Below are 16,265 nucleotides of genomic sequence, written 5' to 3' on the forward strand. Positions count from 1 at the left end.
CATTTTAATATACTTATGTATTACATGTTATATAGTTATTGTATATATAACATATATGTGTATATAATACACACACACACACACATGCATACATACATACGCACCCCCCACTGTATTTAAGTATGTATATAGTCATCCCTCTGTATCCTTGGGGGATTGGTTCCAAGACACACCCCCATCCCTCAGGATACCAAAATCATTGGATGGTCAAGTCCCTTATATAAAATGGTGTAGTATTTGCATATAACCTGCACAATCCTCCTGTATACTTTTCTTTTTTTTTTTGGAGACAGGATCTCTGTCACCTAGGCTTGAGTACAATAGCACAAAAATGGCTCACTGTAGCCTTGACCTCCCAAGCTCAAGCCATCTTTTCACCTCAGCCTCTAGAGTAGCTGGGACCACAGGTGCGCACCATCATGCCTGGCTAATTTTTATATTTTTAGTAGAGACAGGGTCTCGCCGTGTTGGCCATGCTGGTCTCAAACTCCTGGCCTCGAGCGATCCTCCCGTCTCGGCCTCCCAAAGTGCTGGGATTACAGGCATGAGCCACTCTGATCGCTGCCTCCATGGTCACATGACTGTCTCTGTGTCTGAATTTCCTGTTCCTGTAAGGACACCAGCCATTGGATAACGACCCACCCTAATCCAGTATGACCTCATCTTAACTAGATTACATCTGTAAAGACTATTTCCAAATAAGGTCACACTCACAGGTTCCTGGGGTTAGGACTTGAACATATCTCCTGGGGGAACATAATTCAACCCACAGCAATGGGTGATACATTTATATTGTTCAATAATCAAGATAATTCCAAAGGTCTATGATAAGAAGTCTCGCTATCGCCCCATCCTCCTACTGCCCCTGACTACCTTTATTACCTTCTTGCCTACCCTTCCAGCATTCATGTGGGCACACAAAAAGAGAATACGTGTTTAGCCGCCCTCATGCAAAGCCAGGACTGTGATACTGTTCCGCACTAGCTTCCTCACTTAACAGCAATATCCCCTACCTTTCCCCATATCTGTGCACAAGGAGCTGCTTCTTTCCTTGAGATGGCTGCATAGTATTTTACTATGTGGGTGTATTTGTATTATACATAGCTGGGATCATTGTAGCTTTATACTGCTTTATGTTTTTTTCCCCTTGAGCTTTTGTAGTTTCTGTTATTTTTAGAAAAAGTTGAACTTTTGCAAATGCAAAAAGCTGCCTCCATGGTGGGAAACTCAAGCAAGACATCTGAGTGGCTGGCCCTAGTGCTGCACATGGTGGCCTCAGAGAGGCCAAGGCAGGGGAGCTCTGCTTGACCTCATGACGTAAAGTGCTGGAATTCATTCAGTGCTTTTGGTTACAGCTTTTATTTTTCATCTGCTACCCTAAGTGAGCACCTACTGCCTGCTGGCATGTGTCTAGATTCTGTAGAGTATAAGACCCACAGGACAGAACAAGCAAAGCTCAAACTCATAGGCAAAATGAGACAGATGCACAAAAAAACTACCCTGCCTGGGTAGTGCCTTCTAAGGTCAAGGCCATGAGGGACTTGCGGAGAGTCCTCATGGTGCTTGTTAAGATGCAGATTACCAGGCCCCACCCTAGACTCACTGAATTAGAATCTCTGGAGGTAGGGCCTAGGAATCTATTTTCAGATGACCTCTCCAGGTTGTGATAAGTAAATGGTTAATTGTTAGATTTTTTTTTTTTTGGCACACAGGTAGCACTGAGAACAGCTACCATTTATTGAGGTCTCTGCTCAGCTGACATCAAACAAGATGCCCCATGTTTGTTACCCATCATCAACACCGCAGGCTGAACCATGTGGTGTTCCATGGTGGAGACACAGAGGCTTTACGCCATGAGGCCAAGCAGGGCTGCCTGCCCCGGCCTCTCTGAGGCCACCGTGTGCAGCACCAGGGCCAGCCACTCATTTGCCTTGCTTGAGTTCCCACTGTGGAGGCAACAGATAGAATTTCTGGAAGAAGCTTCAGGCCCGAGCACCTTCTTTGACGTCTCCATAGCCTCTCAAACTCTGAGAAGCTCCAGGAAGAGGCACAGGCAGAGTCCTCTTCTATCCAGGTTAAATAAGTTGTTTTGCCTTTCTTATGTGAACTTAACAGTATTGGCCCCTCCCAAGAAGGCCTTATCTCAATCTCAAGCCAGTTTTGTGAGTTCTACTGCACTTGGGCATTTTTGGTTCTGGTGTCTGTAGTAAAATTTGCTGAAAGTGAATATATTCAGAAGTCTAAAAGAAATGGTCAAAAATCTGATTTCTGGCTGGGTGCAGTGGCTCATGCTTATAATCTCAGCACTTTGCGGGGCTGAGGCAGGAGGATAGCTTGAGCCCAGAACTTTGAGAAAAGCCCAGGCAACATAGTGAGACCTGGTCTCTACAAAAACAAACAAACAAACAAAAGTTTAGCTGGGTGTGGTGGCGTACCTGTAGTCCCAAGTACTCAGGAAGCTGAGGTCGGAAGATCACCTGAGCCAAGGAGGTCGAGGCTACAGTGAGCTGTGATTGTGCCACTGCACTCCAGCCTGAGTGATAGAGTGAGACCCTCTCTCAAAAAAAAAAAAAAAAAAAAAAATCAGAATTCTGATTTCTGCTTAAAACTGCCACACAGAGAGATTTCATGTGCCAGAATGCATACTTACTCTAATTTTTGGCAAACCAACATACATATGAGATTACTTTTGACCATGTAGAATTATGACTGAGAAATGAGGTTTATAAAAATACGTAAGCTAAAACAGCAACTCAAAGAACTGAAAAAGAAATACGTAAGCATTGTCTGGGAGCTGTTTTCCCCTTCCCTGTTTTTCCTCTGTAACAATCTCAAGGCGGCATTCATCTCTGTCAGGCTCATTTACATTTTCGATAGAAATACTTATTTTTTTCTTTAGGAAACATGAAGATTTAAGAACCAGTAAAAATGGTACCATAATTGTCCTCTATTTTATTCACATGCTGCCAGGGGGACTTAGTTGCGATGTGATTTAAATGACTAAGAATTTTATTAGAGGTGCCTGTGATGAAGGGCATTTATGTGAAATCTAACGAGCATGGGGCTGAGGTGGGGCAACTGTTCAGTAATAAATAAAGCAGCAGACCTAAAACAAATGAGAGGACCACTTCTGGAGGGAAGAGACACATCACCATCTCCGTTCAAAGAGCTTGTCTCATTCTGTTCCAGAGCCTGGCCAAGCTGACCGATAGCTTCAAGAACAGCTGCTCTGTTACCGACTCTCTAGTGGACTTCCCTCACCATGCAGGCGTGCCTGGCGATGCTGGTCTACCCCAGCAGTTCTGCGATGCCGGCTCCCAGACTGATATCATCGGGGAGGTATATGCACGCCCAGGGGGAGAAATGCACCAGGAGAGGGGAGGGCTGCTTCAGTGTTGCCATCACTGGTTTGGTGTAATTTTCCATGTTCACTTAAGAAATGCCTTCACTTTTGTGCCATTAAGTTTGAAGAAAAAGTATTGTGTCTCACATCCAGCTGTGTGATACAATTGAATTGCTTATTACTGCTGCCCTTATGATTTGGACTCTTATAAATGACATACTCCTTGTGAGAGTTGAGTTTCACTGTTCTTTTGACAGACATATCACTTTTTAGAGCATGAGTCCCCACGCTTTTTCTGTGAAGGGCCAGATAGTAAATATAGTCACTATTTTAGGCTTTGCAGGTAGTTCTGCTGGAACTGCCCCACCCTGTCATTGTAGTGTACATGCAGCCATAACAGAGATGCCTTGCAAGCATGTAAGGTTGGGGCCTCGAGCTGCTCAAACGTTCACTTACGGAACAGCCAGTGGGCTGGATTTGGCCCCAGGGCCATAGTTACTGATTCCTGCCTTAGACCACTGATTTCCAAAGGCTTTATAGCTGTGCCACCTTGGGTGTTACTTTATTGCTGTTTCTTACTCTTCTAAAAGAATGTCAGGAAATTGAACTAAAAGTCATTTTTGTTTGAGACTTGGAAGAATGTCATAATGCCTCCTTTGTTAATTAGCGAAGCCTTGAGTTAGCCACAAAAACAAAGTTGGGAAAATCACCATTTGAAGCAGGATGGTGGATATTCAAAGACGCTAGTATTGTAATATCATTGAGTGAAGCTTGACATTAATTTGTTACCAAATGGAAAAACAGTTTAAAGAGCTTCTTTTTTTTTTTAAGGATTATTAAGTAAAGATGAGGTATCAATGGAATGCACAGTGCCACCCCTCCCCCGAAATTAAATAAATAAAAGGAAAGCAACAAAAGGAGGAAAAAACAATTGATGGAAAACTCTGGGTTTTAAATAATTAGCTAATTAATATTTTGAAATCTTGGCAACTAGTGCCTCTTCGAGTGGAGTATAATGTAGGAAATCACGGCCCTTTATGTCTTGGGTGTCCTGGAACAGTCCTATTTTCAAATTTGCCCACGTTGTTCCAAACGTACACTTGGCCGTTTTTGACTAGGCATCTTCTTTGGATGAAAGAATATGGTCGCCATCTGTAACACACAGAGGAGAATCTGTAATTCAAAAATGTTTGGCATTTTTGCGTAAAGATTTTGGAGCGAGGGAAGGAAACAAGTGTAAGACTCATTGAATTCATGAATAATTCATTGCTGCTTATTGTAAGGTTAGAATTAGAATTTAGTTTGAGAGAAACAGTTAAGATAGAAGGTTCTCCAGTGATTTAGGTCAACCCTTCTAAAAATGTGAGGTGAGGAGTGGTGGCTGGTTATGCTACTTGAGCAGTCACTGCTCGTTGTTGATAAGCTCCTGCAGTTTACTGGGGCTGACCCTAGGTCAGCAATCTCATAGCTGTTATCTCAGTTTAAGTAGTTGTTCCCATCCTGTGTAATGTGCAGGAGACCGAGATGCCAGGTTACCTAAGGTCTTGTAGCTGAGGAGAGGCAGGTGTGGTTTTGAAACATTTCTCATCCCTAAACCCCTATACTTTCTAAGAAACCACATCGTGTTATAGAAAAATAGATCAAAAGGCTATGACTGTATTAGCTAACCATTGCTGCATAACAGATTTCCCCAAAACCTAGCCTCTTACAACAACACTCCTTTATTATCTCATGCTTGATGTGGTCCAGGAGACTGGGCTGGGTCTTCTGCTCCAGGGTCTCTCAGGAACCTGCAATCAAGGTGTCAGCCAGGGCTGTGGTCTCATCCAAAAGCTCACCTGGGGGAGGAGCCACTCTTAAGCTCATGTGATTGTTGGCAGGATTCAGTTCCTCACAGGTTGCTGGACTGAGGGCTTCAGTTCCTTGCTACATGGGCCGCTCCAGCACGGCAGCCTGCTTTATCAAAGTGTACCAGCTGAGAGAGTCTGCTAGCAAGATGGAAGTCACAGTCTTTTGTAACCTATTCACAGAAATGACTTCCCATCACCTTTGTTCTGTTCTATTGGTTAGAGTCAAGTTATAGACCCAGTTTATTCTCGGAGGGAGGGAATTTCACACGGGGAGAATCCCAGGAGGTGTTGGTCATTAGGGGCCTTCTTTGAAGTCTGCCTACCTCACTTTGTGCTCGTGTTGAGTCTGTTTTGTGGGGTGGATATTGCTGTATGTCAGATGTGCTTTTTGAGACTGGAGATTTGCAGCCACAGGGTTGCACACGCTGTAGCGCTGCATAGGAACTCTGAAGCAGGAGTCTCTTGGATCCATTTGGCTGTCTTTTCTTTTCACTAAAATGTCCATTTAATTCTCAAAGAAGAGTACAGAAACAAAGCTTAGAGAGAGGTGCATACAGCTTTGAGAAGAGGTTTGAGAGATGATGTTTACTGATCTTGATGAGTTGATTGCAGGGTCACTAATAAAGAGGGGACTGAAATGGCAAGTAGCTCATCTCCACTGTGGACAGCTTTTGGAGCTGTGGCACTGCCACTTAAATATATTTATACTGAGGAAGCTGGAGAGGAGCATTGGATGAGGCCGTTTAAACATGTATAATTGTGGCCAGGCACAGTGGCTCATGCTTGTAATCCTAGCACTTTGGGAGGCTGAGGTGGCCAGATTGCTTGAGCCCATGAGTTGAAGACCAGTCTGGGCAACATGGCTGGGCAACCACCTGGGCGTGGTGGCTCATGCCTGTAGTCCCAGCTACTCGGGAGGCTGAGGCAGGAGGATCGCTTGAGCCCAAGGGGTTGAGGCTGCAGTGAGCTGTGATTGTGCCACTGCACTCTAGTCTGAGCAATAGTGCGAGACCCTGTCTCAAAAAAAGAAACCATGAACAATTGTCATTCTGGTTGGAGAATGCTCAGTCCCTTGTAAGGCACTTTTTCATCTTGCCATTCAAGGCAATAAATTTGCAAAGACGTTTTTCATCAACATAGATCAAAACTCGTGTCGATAAATTCACTGCTAATCATTCAAGTTGAATATTTTCAGATACTTGTTGATGGGAAGTTATTTCAAAAACGTAAAGACTTGGTGGCCATAATATGTGATCTAGTAAGGTCAGATCAACAGATGGAGCTGATTTATTGAAACTGGAGTTGTGTGAATATTTGCAGGAATGAGGAATTAACCAAAATGTACTACAGTTACTTCCTGTACATGTCTTTTTTTGTTTTGTGTAGGATTTTATTGTCATCAATGTAACTGGTACAAAAATATTTAAGTACATCTACTCGTCACAGAGCACCGCATTTAGGCTAACTCTATATTGGTACTCCCCGAGCTCTGGCTTTTTGAGACCTTGCTTGCTTTCCTTTTGCCCTTGGTTCTTTTTTTTTTTTTTTTTTTTGAGACGGAGTCTTGCTCTGTCGCCCAGGCTGGAGTGCAGTGGCTCAATCTCGGCCCACTGCAAGCTCCGCCTCCTGCGTTCATGCCATTCTCCTGCCTCAGCCTCCCGAGTAGCTGGGACTACAGGCGCCTGCCACTACGTCCGGCTAATTTTTTTGTATTTTTAGTAGAGACGGGGTTTCACCGTGTTAGCCAGGATGGTCTCGATCTCCTGACCTCGTCATCCGCCCGCCTCAGACTCCCAAAGTGCTGGGATTACAGGCGTGAGCCACCACGCCCGGCTTGCCCTTGGTTCTTTAACACACCTCGTGGCATCAGAAGGCGTCCACCAGCCCATCCCTCACACAGCTAGTCCAGCTTCCTCAGACCGTGGGGCTTCTGAGTAGAACATCATTATTTTACGTTTACTGAGGAATTAGAGAATGTACTGCACAAAATGGGGTGACTGGTTTTTGCCTTTGTATCAACTTTTACTAAGTAATTTCCTACTTCTTTTAAAACCTAATTTGTGGTTGTTGTTTGGAATTACAGAATAGATAGATATGCTGCTGCTGTAAAAAAAACAAAAAACCCTACCAGTTTAGGCAAGCAAGAGTCTTCCCTTCCCCCTCCCCCCTCCCCAGCCAGGGGTGGCCGCAAAGGGTTATTCAGTGTTTCCTTCCAGACCTTGCACAGATTGAAAGTGAAAGAGATGAAGAATATTTGTCATTGCTGCCGAAAGTTGAAGTGAAGTTGCTGTTTTGGAAATATGTTTTTAATATGCGTTTCCTTTCTTTTTTTCTCTCTTCTGTTCCGGAAAGTTTGTCTTTGATGATAAAACAAGACTTGTAGACCGAGTCAGACTTAATTGGCAATATGAAGAAGCCAGAAAGAGGTAAGAAGCACTTTTTTCCAACCTCACCTTCTGCTTACTTACTTACTCTCTCCTGTGGAAGGAAGCGTGGCATAGTTCCTGTGTGTGATTGGTCACGTCTCGTCGGAGAACAGCGTTTGATAGAATACCAAGTCAAGGATCTTCATTTACGTGTAGCTTAATACATACATATGACAACATTTCAAGTGCATTTAAAATGTGAAATTTGCAATATTACAAACAGTTATACAGACGTGATTCCATAAGAATAGAAACTTTTTTGGCTTCATCATCCCCGGTAGTTCAGAACCTCTACCCCTCCTTCCCTTCCCTCCTTCCAATAGACGAGCATCAGTTCCAGAGGGTATCATAAGTGAAACCACTTGATCTTTTATATGTGTGGCTTCTAACTCCATAAGCTAATGGGCAAAGCCATGTATCTTGGTTATAAGACATTCAATAAGCATTAGGTCAACAGGTGAGCAGTACCTAATTGATTTCATTCCATTTATGTTGTCCTGTGTCGTAAACCATTGGCCTCCTGCAAATTGCAGCTTGACCCACTTTGTGCACTTGTGTTTCTCTTTCCTCACTTCCCTCCCTCCCTTCCAGTCTTCATCCTCTGACATGGACAAAGCTGAGAGGCTTCCGGACCCTCGCATGGCATAGTATTTTAGGGTGCCACGTGTCTCCTCACCTGCGCAGGGCTCCCGTTTTCAATATTCTTCTTCTCTCTGACTTTTGTATTCTCTTTTTAGAGACTTTCTCTAGTTTGTGCCTTCTGGAAAGAGTCTTAAAGCCAAATTATTTCCAAATAAGTGCTTCAGAAGAGTATCAAGCATATCTTTTTTAAAAAGTTACTTGAGTCACAAATGAAATATTATCATGGGGGGCGGGGAGAGCAGAATAGCAGAATGTCGGGTGGGGTGAGGGAGTTCTTTCTGGAAGCTAAACAGTTAGGCCTGCTCAGCACACTGTACCATTCATGGATGTCTGGAAAGCTACTTTGTTGGCTTTTTAAAAAATGTAAAAATAGCAACAAAAGCACATCATATGATTCAGTGCTCCAGGGCCAACTTAAACGGACATGGGCCTTCTGTTTTCTAGGAGGTTTTCTAACCAGTGCCTCTTGGCTTTTTAGGATGGACTCGTGGTGGGCTTTAAATTTCCCCACAGAACAGTGCCAAGTTCATTTGGCAATACCGGTTGTCTGTGTGGTGATCCTTCATTATCATGCATATTCCTTCTCTGTAGCCTGCCAGAGTTTGTGAGGAGCGATTGTCTCTTCTGAGTATTCGTCTGCTCTTGCCTGTTTCTGGTGAAACTGCGGAGTGTGGGTGCTGGAATTTGCTGTGCTGGATTAAACGCAGCAAATAGATTGTTGCTACACTTAGGAACATGATTGTTACGTGTTTGGTTGTGACATTTACCAAACACAGCAAGTGATTTCTTTGTTTTCTAGAGATGGTGCCAGTATATGGTGAGTAACCTTCTAAATGTTGGGATAATACATTTGGGTGAAAAGTCGAGTATTTAAGAAAATTATTCAAGGGGCAGGCATGGTACTTCATCAGTTCTTTTGAATAAAATACCATATTATTTCAAGATGGCCAGAACCTTGTTAGGAAACGCACCACAGCTACAGAGGAAGGTCCACCTTCCACTGACAGTAGCAGCATGTCAGAAGTGCCTCTGTGGGCTGTGTTGGAGCATTTAAAAATCAGAGATTTCTTTTAAACTCCACTTGGGTGGGCCTGCACAGGTGCTGCCTGTCCTTTTCCCACTAGCATAGTGGGGCTCCACACAGGGAGCAAGGCCTTCACCCTCCAGGAGACCTCCAGCAGTGTCTGCAGACGTGTTTAGGTGTCCCAACTCTAGGGCAGGGGCCAGGGAGGCTGCTTGACATCCTGTTGTGCACAGGATGGCCCCCGCAGCAAAGACTTACCCGGCTCAGCATGGCCGCAGTGCCAAGGTCCAGAAACCTCGCCCTGGGGCTTCTTCCTGTCTTGCTCCTGAATCTTCACGATGCATGGACAACAAGGGGCCTACATGAGCAGGTCGCCTGCTGACTCACAGGCATCAGCCTGCTCCCCACTCACCCTGCTCCAGCCAATCGGCCCCTCGATGTTCCTCAGATGTGCAAACACGCCTGCACTGAGCAGCCCCTCGGGCCTCCCACCGGGCCTCAGTCCCACCGAGCCAACTCCTGACCTAGCATCTGCAGCTGGCAGAATGATGGTCCGTCAAGGTGTCTGCATCCTGATCTCCACAGCCTGTGAAGATGTGGCTTTCCATGGCAAAAGGGACTTCGTGGATGTAATTAAATTAGGGATCCTGAGATGATGGGGAAATGAGCCTATATGATCCAGGTGGGCTCAGTGTCATCACAAGGGTCCTCATAAGAGAAGAGACAGGACGGTCAGCAGTAGAGAAGGAGATGTGAGGTTGGAATCAGAGATCAGAATAGTGTGGGGCCAGGAGCCAAGGAGCACGGGCAGCCCCTAGAAGCTGGAAGGTGCAAAGAAACAGATTTTCCCCTGGAACCTCCAGAAAGAACGCAGCCCTGTAGACCCATTTTCGACTTCTGCCCTCTAGAACTGTAAGGGAATAATAGGTGTTGCTTTAAGCCATTAAGCTTGTGGTAATTTGGGGCAGAAAAGAGCAAACTCATACAGTGCCCTTGGCCTGTTCTGTCTTCTCTGTTTGGAATGGGGTGGCTTTTCTCCAAATTGTCACATGACCTCTCCTTTTGATCACCTTGTTAAGAGAGGTTTCCTTGACCATCCTGAATAAAACCTCACCACCCTGTCCTCACCCCGGTCCCCCGATTGGCTGAGCAAACGTTATTACCTAACCAGTGTTTACTTTTCTTACTGCCTGTCTCTCCCTGTGAAAACGTAAATAACCCTCATGAGTGCAGGGATTGTAGGTCATTGCTGTAAGCCCAGCAGCTACGTACTTGGTGAATATTTATTGAATGAGTAAATGAGGGTCCCGTGTGGTTGCATTTGCTATTTGGCCTTTGCCCCTGGGATGGGGCAAGCCAGGGCAGTCCCGGGGCCAGGTCAGCTCCAGGCCAACTGCTCTGCTCCTGGGTCCCTTCCTCAAACCTCCATCCAGGTGTGAGCCTTGGGGTCTCTCGCCTTGACTTGAGAAGGGAAAGGGCTTCAAGACATGGGTGCCTTTAGGGATCTAAGGTAGGCAAGGAACTGTCTCTCCCTTTCAAGGACTCTGTTCAAGGTGTGATACGTCAACACACCCAGCTAGACTAACAGTTCTGGGCCTTCATGGACGTTGAAAAGGGCTAGTAGCCTTTGAACTCCATAATTAATCCTCTCCTTGGGGGTTGGAGAAAATGGCATTGGAGTTGGGTCCTGAAGGAGTGCTGGGATTCCAGTCACCGTCCATTGGGGATGGGCTTTCTCAGGTAAGAGTGGGGGTCAGGAGTGGGGGTAAGGTGTCACTCTGCAGCAGCTGGACTGGCCTGGAATTGCAGAGCAAAGGCCAGCCAGGCTGGAATGGAGGATGCATGAGCAGGGAGGCAGGCCACGGCATGGGGGCCACGATGCCCTGAAGAGGGGTCAGAATTGCTGGGCATGCTGGGACGTTTGAGTTGGAAAGATTAAGTGTGAGCCATTCAGATGGTGGTATGTGGAGGAGGGCCATTGAGGAACCCAGATGGCATAGAGATGAAGTCACCGAGCAGCTGGGCTCACCTTGGGAGATGGAACACAGGGAGAAAAGAGGAGATGCCAGGACTGAGCCTGAGGAAGTCCAATCAAAGGCCTGGCGAGGACGAGACTGGCCAGAGGGGTGTAGTAAAAGGTCCGAGAGGGGATGGCTGGGGCTGGAGGAAACAAGAAGAGGAAGTACACCTGAGAAGACACTTATGTCCACGGGCCCAGTGGCTGTGAAGGAACGAAAAGGGAGTGGTACCGTTGGCCGACAGGCAGGCCTCTGCTTCCCAAGCCCAGCCTGAGGTGTCCTTAGTCCACAGTGCATGGGAAAAAGGAGGGCCAGCGGCAGGTGTTCCTAAAGCCAACTCGCTGCTTTCCAGTCAAAGAAGCCTCTCATTCTCAGAGATACATACATACGTACATACATACGTACATACATACATACATATAAATATATATAATTAATATATGTTTTACATATATTTAATACATATTTATTATATATTTTTATATATTATATTTATAATACGTGTTTAATATACATTTTTTCATATATATTTTTTTCTGTTAAAACATCTTTCTCTTAATTAACTAATGATGGTCATTGATGTGAATTGGTTTTTTCCAAAAGTCTTTACTTGGCAAAATAACAAGCTGGCAGTCCTAAATTGTTGCCGTCAGCACATCCCCTTTCTTAAATTGGACTGGCCTGGGGGAAGTGTGACAGAGATGGTGCTCTCCCTGGAATTAAAGGAGGAGGATGACCCTAAACAGGGTTTCCAGAGGCTCACAGTAAAGTGGAGGGTCATTTGAAAGGCAGATCTTGGTTTTGACCATGAGTTTGGTGTTTTCAGTGGACTTGAAGCTGCTTAGAAACATCCATGAAGTGTTCTTGTCGGTGGAGTCCGCAGTGGAGATTGCAGTTCGCTGAGTCATTGATTGCAGCTCCCTCCGGGCTCTCGTTCCCAGATGCGGCGGTGCACGTCTCCAGTCCCCTTGGTGTGATTGTTTCTGCCTCCAGTCATTCCACATTGGTTACTGTAGCTAAGGCTTGACCAGTAAGTGCATGCCTGCCATGTGAACTACTCAGCTGTAGGTCACATAACCCTTAGCAGCCTGGGCAAGGCCCTAGACTTTACATACCTTGTAGCGTTGTCAGGATAGTCTTGGCTCCCCTCTGCCCCATCCCTGTAGACAGACTGAAGGCTAGGAAGGGTTGATGTTATCAGGTCTCCCCAGCACCAGATGAGCGATTTCATTACAATGGTGTTTTCCGAGTGTTCTGATGGACTGCCTCTAAGTGAGGCACGAGAGTAGAACGATATAGACTTGGGGAGAGAGCAGTGGCAAGTGGTTCTCTGGCAAGAACTCAACATTAACATTCCAGGAGCCAGGTGCTGAGTACCACAGGCAAAGCATGGTGGCTTTGAGGTCCCGTCCATGGTCTCTTCCTCGGCCCCCTTGATCAGGCTGGGAGATAATGTCTCTGATATCCCTGTGAGCGTCCCTGGAGAAGTGGTGTGCCATGAGCAGGAAGGCATCATGTACCCCCATCAACCCACCAAAGCATGAAAAAGAACACGTTGCTCTTAGTGGCAGTGTTAGCAAAGAATAATGCGTTCTTCCCTGCTCCCTCATTCCAAGCCTAAGGGACATCATGTGCCCTTTCCTCTTGCCCAGGTGAACTTCTATTAGATTAGTGCCACAATTCAGCGTCGTCTTTTCGTTCTGCTCCTTCGCCCTTGGACATTAATCTCCCAGCTCTCATTCCTGAAATCATTTCACCCTGCAAGCTTACCTTCCCTACTGTATTAGGTTCTGCAGAGAAACAGAACCAACAAGAGTAGGGGTAGGGAAGAGAAGGGAGAGAGATTATTTTATTATAGGAATTGGCTCACGCAATTATGGAGGCCAGGAAGTCCCACCATCTGCAAGCCGGAGACCCAGGAAAGCCAGTGGTCTCATTCAGTTCAAGTCTGAAGGCCTGAGAACTGGGGGTGGGGTGGGGTGTGGAGTGGGGTGGGTGGGTGGTCATAGTGTAAGTCCCAGAGTCTGAAGGCCTGAGAACCAGGAGCTTTGGTGTCTGAGGGCAGAAGGTGGATGTCCCAGCTCAAGAAGACAGACAGAATTCACCCTTCCTCCACCCTTTTGCTCTATTCAGTCCCTCAATGAATTGGATGGTGTCCACCCACATTGGTGAGGGTGGATCTTCTTTGCTCAGTCCACTGATTCAAATGCTTAACTCTTCCAGAAATTCCTTCCCAGACACACTCAGAGATAATGTTTTTACCAGCTATCTGGGCAAGCTTTAGCCCAGGCAAGTTGACACACAAAGTAAACCATCATGTATATCCTCTGCAGAACCTCCTGTGCTTTGCCACTTCTGAACAGTGGAGGATTTTATGCCTTAGGCATTTTGGAGGTCTTTCCTTGCACATATATATTTGAGATTATTTTTAAGATGTGGGAAATTGTCAAAAATGCCGAATTGTGGACAATGAGGGATTTCATATATATATATATACATTCAGATTTTTTTTCTTTCCTTTTTTTTTTTTTTTTGAAGACAGGGTCTCGCTCTGTCACCCAGGCTGGAGTGCTGGAGTGCTGGAGTACAGTGGCGTGATCTTGACTCACTACAACCTCCGCCTCCTGGGTTTAAGCGATTCTTGTGTCTCAGCCTCCTGAGTAGCTGGGATTACAGGCACGTGCCACCATGCCTGGCTAATTTTTGTATTTTTAGTAGAGACGGGGTTTCACCATGTTGGCCAAGGCTGGTCTCGAACTCCTGACCTCAAGTGATCCACCCACCTCAGCCTTCCAAAGTACTGGGATTACAGGTGTGAGCCACCCCACTCAGCTGGATTTCATATATATTCAGATTTAAAGGAAGTTTGTGGAAGTGGAACTCATAATTCTGAGTGGTGGTGTGATTTCTAGAGAATTCTCTGGCCAAACGACCACTATCATGATGACTAGTTTTGTGTTTTTAACTGTGGGTCCTGTGAAGCGTACCAAAAGGACTGCTTGCACCTTGCCTCAGGAACGCCTCTTCGGATTCCCAAGGCAGACCTAATGATAGGAATATTCACACTGTTGATTTTAAAATTTCAGAAATTTTTAAAGTGAAGTTGAAAGAGCAAGTCTTCTTGAAGCAATCCCGATGACGCAGATGGCTCCTTATTTTTAACTTAAGGGCGCTTGTTCCAGAACTGTGCACAAACTGTAGCTGTTACCATAGAAACACTCTCAGTCCAGATAGGAACAAAACATTCGGTCCATCCAGTTTCTCTGCCTCTTAGTTTTTGTTGCCAGGATCAGTCCTGCTGTTCATCAGTTGTCGAGGATCAGTGTAGTGTTATGATTCCAGTTGAATTTGATCAATCACTTGGATTTTTTCATTTCTCAAATGACTTCCTATCTGGGTTTTAGGGGTGGGGCACAGTTGTGAGAAATAAGGAAAAGCATCTTTGCCACTGTGGCTCTGTCTTCCCTATTCTGGTCAACACGAAGAAGCCTGTAGACTCACTGCTTTTTATTTGATGAAGTTGCTCTCTGAAGATCTGTCTGTTGCAAAGGGAGAAGATGTCAGGGCTGGGAAGCTGAGGACGGGGTGAGATATTGGTGTATTAGTAGACCTTTCTTATCCCACATATTCTACATTCAGACTTCTCAAACTTCTGACATAAAGAGTTGAGTAGAATGGACGCTGGTTTAGTTCAATCAGCTGAAGTGATTTCATTGTCCATCTGACTTACATCTCAGCTGTTTTCTTTAACCTTTGCTTTTTATTTAAATGGGTATTTACAACAAGAAAACTAAGAGAAAATGTAAGGAGTATCGAACCTGTAGCCGTAATTGCAATCTGAAGGTATGAGGCTCTAAGCTGACCCCGCGTCCTGGAATGTGCCATTGGGATCCCTCACGACTCATCACCATGGGATAGGACCGTGGGCTGTCCAGAGTTCTGCTTGCTATTCCAGAAAGCAGCAGGATTTTAGGAACATGAGAAATGATATTGTAGACTGCAGATTTTTGGTATAAATTCAAATAATTAGGGATTATTCTTGATATGCCTCAGAACTTTTTATTATTGAAAGTGCATTGTTTTCCTATAAAAATGCAAATCGTATTTAAGATTTTCATGTGAATTGTGAGAGTCTAAATAGTTTCTGCAGCATAAATGCATGGTTTAATGGTGCCTGGGTTGTAACAGAAAAGTGGGCAAAAATCATAAGGGAAAAATGATTCATATTTTATGTCTGTCTACATTAGACCTGCTCAGGGAATAGAATTTGGGAAACACATAATAAATAAGAAACCTGCATGCTTGATTGAACATTTGCTTTCTTCACTATCAGGACACGGGGACATATATTTTAAGGCTTTTAAAGGCATTTAGGAGAGATTTTATATAGGCCATAAAATGCATTACCCCTCAAAAATAAAAATCACTGAAGAATATAGTTGGCTCACAGAAAAAAAAAATCCTCTCTAATTTTAAGCTGCTATTAGTTCTCTTTACAAAAAACTCGGGAAAGTTATTTTGTTTTGCAAACTTTAACCATGACCTTGCTTTACTTCCATGTATTTAATTTCACTGAAATGATATTTCAAAGAAAAGCCTTTCTGGAAATTGTTTTTCCTTTAATACCCAAAATTGGAACAACAGCACTCACAGGAGCGAGGCTCCAACCAGTGGATCAGCTGTTTGGCGTGGATGTAGAAGAAGGTGCATTGAAACTCAGTACATCTGTGTTTAGCCTTAGGCAGGAAGTCTGTTTCTTCAAGTAAACCTAACGTACTAAAGATACTCCCTGCAGATGGCTCGTTTCCGGCCCACGGCAAGGTAGACAAGTCATACGGTTTTAAAGGCAAAGCCGTCTTGTCTGTCTCATGGGGACATAAGAACAATCGATTGTTGAAGGAATCCTAGTGCTTTTGGCTTCCAGTACAGACAGACAGACAGATGTGCCTCTCTCGACCTTGC

The 16,265-nt window shown here is 45.0% G+C and overlaps 1 protein-coding gene across 1 annotated transcript in view; it reads left to right on the top strand.

Annotated features, from left to right (window-relative positions):
* Positions 1-16,265, top strand: part of WWC3 (WWC family member 3) — a 129,690-nt gene that overhangs the window by 76,013 nt on the left and 37,412 nt on the right. Inside the window, exons 7-8 of the mRNA XM_004063770.5 lie at positions 3,190-3,339; positions 7,546-7,619. Of these exons, the coding sequence (XP_004063818.3) occupies positions 3,190-3,339; positions 7,546-7,619 (224 nt within the window). The remainder of the gene's footprint in view (positions 1-3,189; positions 3,340-7,545; positions 7,620-16,265) is intronic.

This window comes from Gorilla gorilla, chromosome X (genome assembly GCF_029281585.2).
Source record: "Gorilla gorilla gorilla isolate KB3781 chromosome X, NHGRI_mGorGor1-v2.1_pri, whole genome shotgun sequence".
NCBI lineage: Eukaryota > Metazoa > Chordata > Mammalia > Primates > Hominidae > Gorilla > Gorilla gorilla.